This window comes from Zootoca vivipara, chromosome 5 (assembly GCF_965207765.1).
Source record: "Zootoca vivipara chromosome 5, rZooViv2.hap1.1, whole genome shotgun sequence".
Taxonomy (NCBI): domain Eukaryota; kingdom Metazoa; phylum Chordata; class Lepidosauria; order Squamata; family Lacertidae; genus Zootoca; species Zootoca vivipara.
The window spans coordinates 89,888,750-89,903,152 of record NC_142588.1 but is presented as its reverse complement, the minus strand read 5'-3'; the positions used below and the strand labels follow the sequence as shown (position 1 = coordinate 89,903,152).

General features: G+C 48.9%; 1 protein-coding gene across 3 annotated transcripts in view; it reads right to left on the bottom strand.

Annotated features, from left to right (window-relative positions):
• The window catches only part of CLCN2 (chloride voltage-gated channel 2), a 69,960-nt gene that overhangs the window by 29,578 nt on the left and 25,979 nt on the right, over positions 1–14,403 (bottom strand). For all 3 annotated transcript variants that reach the window (XM_060274340.2, XM_035133464.3, XM_035133465.3), the window contains exons 2-6: positions 12,540–12,696; positions 3,118–3,249; positions 2,248–2,376; positions 1,575–1,708; positions 1,261–1,338 (exon numbers count right to left, since the gene is read on the bottom strand). In XM_060274340.2, coding sequence (XP_060130323.2) covers positions 1,261–1,338; positions 1,575–1,708; positions 2,248–2,376; positions 3,118–3,249; positions 12,540–12,696 — 630 coding nt within the window. The remainder of the gene's footprint in view (positions 1–1,260; positions 1,339–1,574; positions 1,709–2,247; positions 2,377–3,117; positions 3,250–12,539; positions 12,697–14,403) is intronic.

Genomic DNA, 14,403 nt, shown 5'->3' with positions numbered 1-14,403 from the left:
GATATCTGCATTTGAACATTTGTTTATAGAAAGTGGCTTTGTTGGGAGTTATGTTAGACTGGATGAAGAAAATATTGTTTTATATAGATTGTTTTATATAGACAGATGAAGAATTGGAAGTTCTTTCTTTTCTGAATCTTATTTTTCTGTCTTTCTCTTTTAACCAATTTCCTACTCTTCTTAAAAATTTCTTTCTTTTTCTTTCTCTATTTCTTTCTCCCCACTCCCCTCCCTTTTGTGTTTTTTATTGTATCTAGATAAAAGTTTTGGTTTGGTTAAGAATAAAGATATAAAGTTTTGTATTTTTCTCTATAAACCTTAATAATTTTTTTAAAAAAAAAATGAAATGAAAAACTTCCCCCACCATCTGAAAGCTCCTGCTCGATACATCTCCTGTGCTTCTCGACTCCTGCAGCAAGAACCTCTGCCCAGAAGTTTTCCAAACTGGTGCTATCACCCCCTCAGCACCTTGCAGCCCTAATACTAATACTAATACTAATGTTATTATTCATACCCTGCCCATCTGGCTGGGTTTCCCCAACCACTCTGGGTGGCTTCCAGCAAATATAAAAACATACTAAAACATCAAACGTTAAAATCTTCTAGGTACAGAAGATTTTGAAAGTTTTTTGAAAGTTTGTAGTCCTTTATCTCCTTGACATCTGATGGGAGGGCATTTTCAGGCTTCAGGGAATCGGATCTGTCTCCCAGTGACAGTGTTTAAGAAGATCAAGCAAAAAGAGTGTTCTTACCAGAGTTTCTTTCATACTCACAGCAAGAAACAAAGGATGCATATCTCTCTCTTAAAAAACGGTGTTGCTCCCAGTAAAAGTTCACCCCCTCCTTCCCCATTCATCTATGTCACTCCTACATTGGGGGTAATCTGAGCTTGCTGTTGCTGTGTTTTCTGTTCTATCACTCTCAGAGCCCGTCTAGTCCTAGGTGAAGGGGCCCCAGGAATGCTGTCCAAAGACAGTGAATCTGCCAGCTGTCTCTCTCCTGGTGTTTGCTCTTTTAGCCCCAGGACTTCCCAGCTTTTCCCCTCTGGACTATATACCTCTGCAAACCACTGTTCTAAATCAGTACTATACTCCTGCCCTTGGGAAGGTTCAGAAAAGGGGGGGGGGGCTCCCACCATTCCTTTCTCAGTCCAGTCCCTGACAAGCATTCCACAGGGAGGGCACCACCACCGAGAAGGCTCTGTGAGGGCCTTCCACGAGATCCTCACACCTCAGCACTTTGCAACCCCATGCGTCTCACCTCATAGATGCCACCGAAGAGTGAGAGGAACTTGCTGAGGAGGGCGGCACACATGCTGGCTATGTGGACGAATGGTCCCTGTGTGGGAAAGGGAAAGAGGAGTCAGCAAGCTGGCTGTACCTGCCCCACAACACACAGACCCTTTGAGAACCAAGCAGCAGCAGCAGGTTCAAGGAGGGGGACATCTCCTGTTGCCCCATACCCCCGGAACTCTTCCTCCAAGAAGTCCTCAATACGGTCAGTCTTGCCCCCATCCTGTGTGCCCCACCTGGCTGTTTCTCAACAGCACCACTGGACCCCCACCCACCACTCACCTCTTTGCCCAAGGGCATCCCACTGCCCAGGGCACACGTCAGGCCAATCACTTTGGCCACAAATGTCTTGAGGGTAAGGTACTCTTTCAGCACCACGCCCCGGAGAATTGTCTTCATTTCAGGGATTCCAGAGCCTGGGGGAGAGAGAGAGAGAGAGAGAGAGAGAGAGAGAGAAAGGGATGGAGGGTGAGAAAGGCACAAGAAGAGGGAGCTTCTCTGTATACAGAGAAATAAATGGAAAGCTGTGGTCCTCCGGATGTCGATGAGCTACAGCATCTATCATCCCTGGCCACTGGTCACGTTGGCTCAGAATGATGGGAGTTGGAAGCCCATAAACACCCGAAGAACCACAGGCTTCCCACCCCCTGCTCTTCCGACTGCAAAATAAGTGACCTCTGTGAAGAAGAGGTCCCTCTGGTTAGAGGCAGGGCACGCAGTGTGCAAGTAAATCAGATTCAGTCAGTTCACACGGAAATGAAAGTCCAATATGGAAATTTCCAAGGTCTGGAACACTGAAGCTTTTTGCAGAGGTAATATTGCGCCCCCTCCATACCCGAGTACAAAATGAATTGGGTGTGGGGCGAGGAACACTTTGGCAGGAAAGGTTGCTTTCATAAGCCCCTTGAAAATGATACCTTTTGTACCAACAGGAATCCACTATCCCTGGACTCACCTACAGCTTGCGGAGCCAAGATCTGAGTGAAGCCGGCTGAAAAGGTGATGAGGACCACAGGGTAAGTGACCCAGGCCATGTACTGGAGGAAGATGTTGGCATCCAAACCCCCATACATCCACTTCTGGGCTGCACAGAGACAGAAAAGGGGAGGGTGCTTGTGTAAGGTGTGCAAGGGGGACATTCTCGCTTGTTAAGCCCGGGATGAGAATCCTTTCTCTCTGCTGAAGGCAGCTATAGCATCAAAAGGGCGCCTTTTCAGGAGGCCAAAGGAAAAAGCAGGTGGGATTTTTGCAGGTGATGCTCACTCTCCGCTCCAGCTGCATCAACTAAGGACCAAGCCTAATATCTTGGCTTCCTAGTGGTGCAGCAATGAAACTGCTAGCGTATTTGCAAAGCTAAGCTGGGGCCAGTAGGCTTTCAAATTGGATGGGGGACTGCATGTTGAGATCAGGAGGTTGAATTAGATGATCCCTCAGAGTCCTTTCCAACTCTATGATTTTAAAAGAGAAAGGGTGAGGGTGAATATTCAGGGGATAAAAAAGATGCTCCACTGAAGTCAAGAACAGGCATCAGTAGAAAGGGGGTATGCAGGCAAAACTTCTATATCTTTATGCCCTTATTTTCCAATCTCTCTCTGCCCAGGACTTTTGTTCTTTCAGTTCTACCATTTGCTATCTGGCCCCCCAAGTCTTCTCCTTCCTTAAAATGACTCCAACTTTCCTCCCTTTCATGCCAAGGGCCTTGGACCCCATGGAGAACAGCCGATTCATGGCCCTGTGGGTTGGTGCAGCTGGCCGGCCCATCCAGTTGACAGAGGGGAGCACCAGCCTTCCTCTCGATGTCACCGTGGGTCAGCACTTTCCTTACCTTGCAGGCAGGTGGCGATGGCAAAATCCATGGCCCAGCTCACTAGGGCCATAAGCAACCCCAAGAGGATCAGGAAGATCCAGTCCTCGCCCACCTTGGAGATGAGGAACTTTTGGCACCGCACAGTGCAGACTGCAGGAAGAGGAAGAAGGGATGGAGAACAAGGGCCATGAATGTATAAATAACTAAAAAAACAAAATACTTTCTGTATAAACTGGGGCTGCCAACAGCGGGTGCAAGGGGGACCTTGAGCGCCACCTCCCAAGCACTCCCCCCTTGGTCACGAGGCACAGATTTCCCACCTTGGTTTTCAGTAAAACCTTATCTTACCTTGTGGTCAGGTTAAAGCTTACTGGGAAATGATATACAGTGGTACCTCGCAAGACGAAATTAATTCGTTCTGCGAGTCGCTTCGTATAGCAAAAATTTCATCTTGTGAAGCAAAAATTTCATCTTGTGATGCACGGTTTACCATTTACCTGGTCTACCCATTTAATTAATGCGTTCCTATTCGTCTTGCGAAGCGCAGCCATAGGAAACTTCGTCTTGCGAGACGCCTCACGCAACGCAAAACGCTTTCGTCTTGCGAGTTTTTCGTTGCACGAGGCATTCGTCTTGCGGGGTACCACTGTCTAATGAATTGGAAAAGATGTTCAAAATAACTTTTATTTTTTTAAAAGAACCCAGAAGCTTTTCTTTGGGGAATCACAGGGACAGAACTGCCTAAATTGTACAGAAATTTATTCATGTATGCTACTACAGCAGCAAGAATGCTACTTGCTCAAAAATGGAAAGAAGCAGAAGCCCCAGCAAAGGGAAAAACTTATGGGATATGCAGAAATGGCAAAACTTACCAGAAGAATAAGAAATCAAGATAACAAACTCTTTATAAAAGAATGGAAATGGTTTATTGAATATTTACAGATAAATCGTAAACAGGTTAAAACATTAGCAGGATTATTGTGATAACCTGCAGTATTATAAGAGTACATATTTACAGTAGGTAATTAAATGAGTAAACTAAATTAATTTGGATATGCAGAAGATATTAAAAAATGAAATTAAGGAACCACAGAAAGAGGGGGAAGGAAGTCAAATTTTGAAATGTTAAATGAATTGTAAAATTAATGAAATGTATAAATTTGAAAAGTATAAATAAAAAACTTTTTCCAAACAAGATTCTCAGTAAAACCAACCCACTGTTGAGCGGCCTTCAAACATTAATCCCAGTGCACGTGTTCAGCTACTGATCTTTGCCACATGTACAATTCGTGGACACACAGTGACGGAGATGTGCCAAGCCTCTGCAAACACGATGGTGCACACCACAAATAAGCACGGTGTTTGCTCCTAATCCTTAGATTGCAGCTTGCTGGGGTGTTGTGCAAACTCAGCAGCCCAAATTTGTATCCCTTTCCTTTCCTTTATTTACTGTTTTAAAACCCCCAGTTATTTTTCAAGCGGGGGGGGGGGGGAGGGAAGGAAAACATTTATATTTTTAGACGTTTCCGTGAAACTGACTTGTTTTGATTAGAGTAACGACACACATTCAAGAGCTGAAAAGGGACCGCTTGTCTCAGCAGAGGCGGCAAAGCCAACAGCCCATACGGGGGTGGGGGTGGGGGAATCCATGAATGAGTGTGAATAAGGAGCTGCATTTTAAGAACCACAAATAAAAGCTTTGGGTCAGCCTGAACAATGATTGGCAAACTTGCCTCGGCCAACTGGAACACAAGACTCTGTCGCCAATTTGGAACTCTGCGCGGAAGCTTGTTACATAACCACACAAACATGCACCCATGTGTCCCCTAATGCTCACATAAAGAGCTTCATCAATACATTACTTTTGGAGTCAGCCACAGTGCTTGCTTTCTCTAGAAGCAATCACAATTAGCATCAGTGCGGACCGGTAGCTCCCTCCAGTGGAGACTTGAGAGCTGTCCTAAATGCAGTTCCTGCCCCCCCCGCCAATATTCTCTTTTTTGCTTCGCTAAAAGAAACAGCTTGTTCCTCCACACCCCAAACCTATAACATTACCCCCCCAAAAAAAACAAGACATCTGTTTGTACAAACAAACAGCAAAAAAAAGCTTGCTTCCTTGTAAAAAACAACAACAGACAAGTTAGCAAAGGCATTAGAGCACACATAGCCAAAAACTGATAATAAAACACAATTCCTATTTTAACCCAATAATAATAATTTATTATTTATACCCCACCCATCTGGCTGGGTTCCCCCAGCCACTCTGGGCGGCTTCCAACAAAACATTAAAATACAGAAATCAAGCATTAAAAGCTTCCCTAAACAGGGCTGCCTTGAGATGCCTTCTAAAGGTCTGGTAATTGTTGTTCTCTTTGACCTCTGGTGGGAGGGCATTCCACAGGGTGGGTGCCACTACCGAGAAGGCCCTCTGCCTGGTTCCCTGTAACTTGGCTTCTCGTAGCGAGGGAACCGCCAGAAGGCCCTCGGCGCTGGACCTCGGTGTCCGGGCAGAACGATGGGGGAGGAGATGCTCCTTCAGGTATACTGGACCGAGGCCGTTTAGGGCTTTAAAGGTCAACACCAACACTTTGAATTGTGCTCGGAAACGTACTGGGAGCCAATGTAGGTCTTTCAGGACCGGTGTTATGTGGTCTCGGCGGCCGCTCCCAGTCACCAGTCTAGCTGCCGCATTCTGGGTTAGTTGTAGTTTCTGGCTCACCTTCAAAGGTAGCCCCACGTAGAGCGCATTGCAGTAGTCCAAGCGAGAGATAACTAGAGCATGCACCACTCTGGCAAGACAGACCCGGGCAGGTAGGACTCAGCCTGCGTACCAGATGGAGCTGATAAACAGCTGCCCTGGACACAGAATTGACCTGTGCCTCCATGGACAGCTGTGAGTCCAAAATGACTCCCAGGCTGCACACCTGGTCCTTCAGGGGCACAGTTACCCCATTCAGGACCAGGGAGTCCTAATCTCAATCTGTTAGCTGCCATCCAACCTCCAACCGCCTCCAGGCACTCACACAGGACCTTCACTGCCTTCACTGGTTCTGATTTGAAAGAGAGGTAGAGCTGGGTATCATCTGCATACTGATGAACACCCAGCCCAAACCCCCTGATGATCTCTCCAGAACGGTAACAGCAGCTTCCTTTCAGGCAAGTTCCAGTCCAACAGGATCTCTTCAAGCTTTCCTCTTTCTCCTTGTTGCACACTCTCAGCCCCAGTTCTGCATCCCAGAGCAGCTTACATAGTCTCCCACATTTGGCAGCCTCAAATAGGGAGTTGTGACATGTCGAAGCCAGGATGTAAGCCTCGGCACCAGAACTTAGTACAGTGGTACCTTGGTTCTCAAACTTAATCCATTCGACTCCCGAAACCATTCGAAAACCAAGGCACGGCTTCCAATTGGCTGCTGATACTTCCCGCACTCAAGTGAAAGCCGCATTGGACGTTCAGCTTCCGAAAAACATTCGCAAACTGGAACACTTACTTCCAGTCAGCCTATGTGGTGTGCGGGTTGCACAATCAGTGACACCGTGGCACAGCCTCTCCCCAGAGCCCACCCTGGGCCACCCCCAGCTCCCACTCACATTGAGGGTCACGTCCCGGCGACTACTGGGAGCTGCTCCTTGAGTATCGCGGCGCAGCTCCCATTTGCCGATCGCAGACACCACCGCCAAGCAACCATGTAGCCTGCCTAGAAGAGAAGCTTATGGCAGCAGCACCAGAGGAAGTTCCCGGTCTGCCCCTGCCCTGTGCTTTGCTGTCCCCTGCAGGAGGCAGGGGAGAGCTGAGCCGGCCGAGCACCAGACAAAAGTTGGCTTTGTGCAGTTTATTGGCAAGTCTGATATTTTGAACCGGCAATTGCGACATGGATTTCAAACTGGTTTGCAACGATTTCTCATTAAATCACCCAGACCTAGTCCCCACCCACTGCCCATCTCACGCAGAGCCCCTTTCCTTTGTTCCCCCTTAATGGCTCATCACCCAGGCTATCACCTTGGCAATGGAAGTTAGCCTGGCTTATATTTTAACATTTGCTGGATCCAGAAGTTAAAAGGAGCTCATATATAACCCTCAGTGAGAGAAGTGAAGTTACAGGGAACCAGGCAGAGGGCCTTCTTGGTAGTGGCGCTCACCCTGTAGAATGCCCTCCCGTCGGATGTCAAGGAGATAAGTAACTACACAACTTTTAGAAGACATCTGAAGGTAGCCCTGTATTGGGAAGTTTTTTTATGTTTGATGCTTTATTATGTGTTTTATTATGTGTTGGAAGCCAGCCAGATGGGCGGGGTATAAATAATAAAATTATTATTATAATTATTTTTACTCCCCCCCCCCAAAGCTCATAACAAGCGTTTAATAGCAGGGCAGACTTTGAAGCATTAAGGAAGTGTTTGAAGTTCCCTTCAAGTCGACACAAAAACTATAGTCATAAGACCAAATAAGTCTCAGCTCACTAAAACTAATCGGAACAGCTGCTTGACCCATCTGCTGTAAAAGGGCTGTAGGCTTTAAACTCATTCAACATTTCCCCAGTTGAGAATGAAGGGGAGCCTCGCACTGAACAACTTACTGAGTAGGCACTGGCTCTCTTGGTCTCTGTGTCTACCTCACAGCTCAACAAGGTTGTTGGAACAATAAAGGAGATTAGAACCATTAAGCACTCTGTATCTCCAGGACGCAGGTGGCGCTGTGGTGCAAACCACAGAGCCTAGGGCTTGCCGATTAGAAGGTCGGCAGTTTGTTATTCAGTCCCAGCTCCTGCCCACCTAGCAGTTTGAAAGCACGTCAAAGTGCAAGTAGATAAATAGGTACCGCTCCAGCGGGAAGGAAATGGCGTTTCCATGCGCTGCTCTGGTTCAGAAGCGGCTTAGTCATTCTGGCCACATGACCCGGGAAAACTGTCTGCGGACAAACGCCGGCTCCCTTGGCCTATAGAGCAAGATGTGCGCCGCAACCCCAGAGTCGTCCGCGACTGGACCCAACGGTCAGGGGTACCTTTACCTTTACCTTCAGGACATGGCTAGGACTCCCCATCAACACCACGCCTTGCTTTCAGTCTTATCTGCAGATTAAGGAGCAGGTTGTTTCTCAATGCTTCATTCAGATTTTACTGCTCTCAAACCAAGAGGTTGAGGGGGAAGAGAGCTATGAAAAAAGGGTTGAAACCAAGGGTACGTAATTTGCACCAGAGACTTAGGCCTGGACTGCAATACCTCAAGGATTGCCTCTTTCCATATGAATCTACCAGGACCCTGAGATTATCTTCTGAGGCCCTCCTTTGGGTGCCTCCTCCTCGAGAGGTCCAGAAGGTGGCAACACGAGAAGGGGCCTTCTCTGCAGTGGCTCCCCATCTGTGGAATGTCTTCCCAGGAAAGTCTGCCTGGTGCCTTCATTATGCACCTTTAAGCGCAAGGGAAAAACGTTCCTCTTTAACCAGGCTTTTGGTTGATCTGATTTACATCTCATGCCCTTTTAAAATGTCGAAATAAATAAAAAATTGTCCAGTTGCATATTAGAGACCAACTAAGTTTGTTCTGGGTATCATGCACACTTCTTCAGATACACTGAAACAAAAGTCACCAGACCCTGACTTCTGGTGACTTTTGTTTCAGTGTATCTGAAGAACTGTGCATGCACACGAAAGCTTAACCCAGAACAAACTTAGTTGGTCTCTAAGGTGCTACTGGACAATCTTTTATTTATTTCGACTGTGTCAGACCAACATGGCTACCACCTGAACCTTTTAAAATGCGTTTGGTTTTTTTGGGGGGGGTATTAGATTGTTGTTTTTAGTTTTATTATGTATTTTGTGGTTTTATATCTTGATTTTATTCTGTGAACCGCCCTGAGATCCCCGGGTATAGGCCGAATAACAACAACAACAACAACAACAACAGCGTGTGGAGCACCCTGCTTTATGGTAGTGAGTTGTGGGCAACTTACACTCGCCAGGAGTGCTAGAAGCTCCAGCGGATCTCTCCCAAGTGAGTGACACCGATTTACCACCTCTATCGCTTCCATATCACGATCAAGGGATAGAAGCAAGAGGTAGCGACATTATCCGCATGCTAATGAAAGTTGACCCCAAACCTCTGGCTGCTGGAGGCAAGAAATAACCTGGTGGCCCTCAGCCAATCTTTTGGCAGTAGATGTCCAACCTGGAGGACCAATGAGACCATGGAAGGGGTGAGGGTAGGCAGGCTCTAGCCCACAGGAAGTGACATAAACCCAGCTGATCAGTATAAAATGGCAGGCCCTTCGTGGGACCAGAGAGAGAAAGAGAATCAAGGGATAGAAGCAATAGGTAGTGCCATCATTGGCATGCTAAAATGACAGACGCTTCATGGGACCAGAGAGAGAAAGAGAGAGAGAAGGTATCTTGCCAAGCCAGCCTGACAAACACTAGACCAACCCTAGGACTTCTGGGCATCTAATGAAGCTGAATGCTGGAAGATTCAGGGCAGCCCAAAGAAAATAATGCTTCACAGAGCACGTTGTTAACTTTATGGAACTCTCTTCCAGGGGAGGCAATGATGGCGACCCACCTAGTTGGCTTTGAAAGAGGATTTGGCCAAGTCACGGCGGAGGAGAGGGCTATTGACAGCTACTAGCCACAATGCCTCTACTAGCTCTGCCTTCCACAGTTGGAGGCAGCGATGCTTCTGAATACTAGTTTCTGGAAACTGTGGGAGGGGAGAGTTGCTCTTGTGCTCAGATCCTACTTGTGGTTGGTCACACTAAGAGCAGGATGCTGGACTAGATGGGCCACTGGCCTGATCCAGCAGGCTCTTCTTCATACATGCTTAAGCCAGCTTCCGCCGCTGTGGCTCTACCACGGACATTTTTCCATTGCGTAACAGGATCGACTGAGCTGCTCCACTGAGCACCGGAATCACAAAAACGTGCCAAGAGAATATTTCCGCTGAGTTTCCAAGCTGGGGTTGTTTTGGGGCGGGCAAAAGAGAGAGGTTTCCAGGCACAAGCCAGCTCCCTTGTTTTGCGACACTCGCGCAGCTGAAAGAACAAGACTGCCGCCACCCCACCAGCGCACCCCGCCTGCGCCACAGCCCCCTTGCCCACGTCGCCTGGGGTTTGCAGAGCGGACGGCCTTCCCCCTCTGGCTTTGTGAGGGGGGCCTGGGGCCTGCCACCCCACCACTCGGTTGCTATGCTAGCCACAGGCAGCCAGCAGATGGGCCCAGAGGGTGGCAAGGATGGAGGAGCCCCACGCCGAGTTAGCAAAACATGCCATCACGCTAGAGCAACACAAAGCACCGGTCAACACAACGCGGCAACTGGGAATGGGGTGGGGAGAGGGCGGCCACGCCCAGGGCCATGCCGGGACAGGCCGGCTCTGAGCGGCTCTCTGGCTCACGCTGCGGCCCCAGGGAGCCGGCGACATTTAACAAGAGAATTTGCCTCAAGAACAATGCAGCCCTCGGCCTCGGCAGTTGCTAAGGGAACTATTTTAAGGCAGAGGGAACAAGCAGATCCCGTGAATGACGACGGGAGATCTTTGGCCAGGGTATCCGTGCCTTCGGGGTTGGGGTGGAAGGAAAGAGGGAACAAGGGTCTAGATTATCAAGGTGTCTTAAGATTTTAGAGCTGGAAGGAAGGCTGTTTAAAAGTTGCTCTTCATCTGCTGGTGCTTTGCAATATATAAATGTATTAAAGTCAAGATATAAAAGAAGAGAGCAATACCATGGTCCTATTCACACATGCAGCCACAAGTGACCACATCTGGATGCTGCCACTTTTTATTTAGTTGAAAGAATGTTCTGTCTTTTCCCTCCATTCCCTAGCCCTGAGCTTTTGTGAACCTGGTATCAGTGAGAGTGTTGGACTAAGACCCTGCGAGGAACCAGGGTTCAAATCCCCACTCGGCCATGAAACTCGCTGGGTGACCTTGTGGGAGGCAGGGGGCAGTCACTGCCTTTCTCAGCCTAACCTACGCCACAGGGTTGTTGTGGGGGTTAAATGAGGAGGGGGAGGGAACTGTGCACGCCGCCTTCAGCTCCTTGGAGAAGAAGGTGGGCAGATTTGAGAAGCACAGTGCAGGAAAGATTAGGCCTAAGAAGCCAAATCAAGCCTAGACCAAAGGTTCTCCCAAGGCACAGTCTGCCCATTTTACAGATGCACCATCGTTCCTCTCATGGACAAATACTTGCACACGCACACTCTGCTGACTCTATAAATGTACTTCTGCACACTCCATATCTTTTGCCCAGGACCTCTGGCAATTTTGCTGGGGAAGCTTCCAACACAGGAGATGTCGTGAAAGCTCTCTGACCCTCTTCCTCCAAGCGCCCAACAAATAGTCGTGCGAAATTGTATCTCCCACTGGCTCGGTGCACTCGCATGCCCAAGGATTCAGCCGGAGGCCTGTCAGGCTGAGGTCATGAATACTCTGCCTATTGTTAGAGGATGCTGAGAGCGCTCGGTCCGAGAAGACAGACAGAGACAGGCTGAGCAAGAAAGGAAGGCGGAAGCAAGAGAAGCAACAGAAAGGAGAAGTCAGTCAGTAGCAAAGAGGACTCCCTGCACAGTTGCATGTGCAAAGATGCATGCGCAAGGAAAGCCAGAGATGAATAAGTACAACTTTCCAGCAGCCAAAGAAACTGTGCACAGAAGCAGGTGTACTAGAACTGTCAAGTATACAGCAATGCATGAATACAGAGAGTGGTGTATGCAACAGGTAAAGTCTAGCCTGGTTCACCCGAAACAAAGACCGAAAGCAAAGTTGCATGCCGATTCTTACAAAGTATGCATGCACCATTTATGCACAGGCATGAGAAAGGGCTCAGGGTGCACCAAGTGGCTGCAGTAAGGGATTGTCCAAGAGGTGAACCCTCTACTACTGGTTCAGTGCTGTGGTAAGTAAGTGGGAGCATGGGAAATGAAGGGGGAGCATGGGGAGTGACCTGGGGAAAGGCCAATACATCTTTTCCCAGGACCCCCACCCTCAACCCCCAGGTGAACGCCTGGAGGCAGAAGCAGAGTTTACACCGTTCCCAGACAATTTCATACTGCTGAGACGTCCTCCATCTTCGGGTGGAGAAAACTGCAAAGCGAGAACAGAACAATGCGTCCCAAGGCCTCCCAAAATCTGATGTGGCCTGCTTGCATGTGCATTTACAGAATGAAATAATACGTAAAAGCACAGCAAGGCAGAAGTTTTATCAGCATGTAACAAAAAAACACTGGCTAGCGACCTCCAAGGGAGCATGAAAGGCTGAGAGTATAATTGTGCAAAGCCAAGCAAGCCTCTGAATGTAGGGTTTGGACTATGTACACCAGCTCTGAAAAGCTGAATGGCAGGCCCAGGATGCCCCTCCCCTTCCTCTCCCCCCACTCCAGAGGCTGCAAGGACTTATAAAGATGCATTTCCACCCCCAGTTCTCTCCCTGCTCCCCAGGACACAGCAGGCTCCTTACTGCGGCAGCGGGCACATCGGCTCTGGTCATACTCCAGCAGCTCAGAGGGGCGCAGGCGGTCCTTTGGGGATGGCTTCCAGCGCTCTTGCTGCAGGCGGATGCGAGCTGCTTCGTCCTTGGCGTAGGCTCCCAGGTCCTGCGTGTAGCGGCCATACATCTGGGGATGGAACACACAGCGAAGGGTCAAGGACACAGCCGGGCACGTGAAGGAGGAGATGCAGCAATTTGGGTGGTCAGAAGGCACCTCCCTGCCCTTGGAGGTCAAGGGTCAATCTCCCATGGATGGATGAGGCCTTCCTGCTATGTATACAAGTTGCCCAAAGTACTGACCCTGCAATGTTCAGGAGAATAGCGCATAATGCAAGGGGAAGGAGAGAGACCGGAAACTATGAAATTCCCCCCTTTATCCCAGAGGTTCGCGGTTATTTGGAGGTACACAAAATGCACTCAGCACATGTTCAGTGGTGCTCTCCTCCTTTCCTTGAGAATGTAAGAAGAGTCCTTCTGGATCAGGCCATAACATCGATCTAACTCTGCATTTTGTTCCCACAGACGCCCATCAGAAGAGCACATGCAGATTATTAATGCAGCAGCACTCCCTGGCTGTTGTCTCTCAGGGACTGGAGTTCGGATCCTGGAGGCAGCATATAGCCATAATGATGTCCAGAAGCTGCTGCTCGGCCTCATCCTCCCTCCCACGGCAGCAAATTCCTCAAGTTAGCTATCCACTGTGCGAAGCACTAGCTTATCTCGTCTAAAATGTTCCAGGGTTGAGGAACAAAAAACAAATCTCAAGGTTAAGCCCTCAAGCAACCCTTAACTTGTTTTTAAAGAGAGGTGTCCGGGCTCCATCCTGCCTCTCTGACCTGCATCCTCCCCAATTCCTACTCCAGGTGTAGGGCTGTAGCTCAGTGGTGGGGCCAGGCTCCAGGCAAGGCTGTGTGAAAGTTCAGAGGGCTTCTGCCTTTCAGCCTAGACAAAACTGGGCTAGTCGGTCATCTGTCACGGATGCTTAAGTCAAGATTCCTGCACTGCTGGGAGTTGGACGAGATGACCCTTGGTGTCCCTTCCAACTGTAGTCTATGATTCCATGCTCTTACGTCCTAGGAGTTGAGCTGGCACTGTGGCCACTTGATAACATCACCTCCTACAGACCCTACACTTCCAAGTGCAGCTCCTTCACCTTGTCTTGGGAGCCTAGAATAGGCTCAGCCCCGCTCGCTCTGCTGACACTATCCACAACAAAGCTGGCCAGGCTCTCTGTGTCTTTCCTGTTTGGCCTAGAGACCCAGAAACATCACTACCCTTTGGTACCCTAGCCAAAAGCCTTGCGAGGATGGAAGGAGCAGAATCCCTTAACATCCTGCTGGGATCGGGACATGGCTCCAAGGGTAAAAGATCTGCCTTGCATGGGGCAGGTCCCTGGTTCAATCCCTGGCACCTCTGGCTCTTTTTAAAACAAATCACCATTATCATCATCCCCAACTAGGGCTGGGAGAGCACCCCTGCCTGAAACCCTGGGAAGCTGCTGCCAGTCAGTGTAAACAATACTGAACTAGATGCACCAATGGCTTGGTTCGGTATAAGGCACCTTCCTATGCCCCTATGTGTGCGGGCATGTTTGCTATCATACAATCGATGACCAGGAAAACAGTAATTAACCACCACTGCTCCAAAGTGTTGGTGCTGACCTTTAAAGCCCTAAATGGGCTCGGTCCAGTATACCTGAAGGAGCGTCTCCACCCCCATCGTTCTGCCCGGACACTGAGGTCCAGTACCGAGGGCCTTCTGACGGTTCCCTCGTTGCGAGAAGCCAAGTTGCAGGGAACCAGGCAGAGGGCCTTCTCGGTAGTGGCACCTGCCC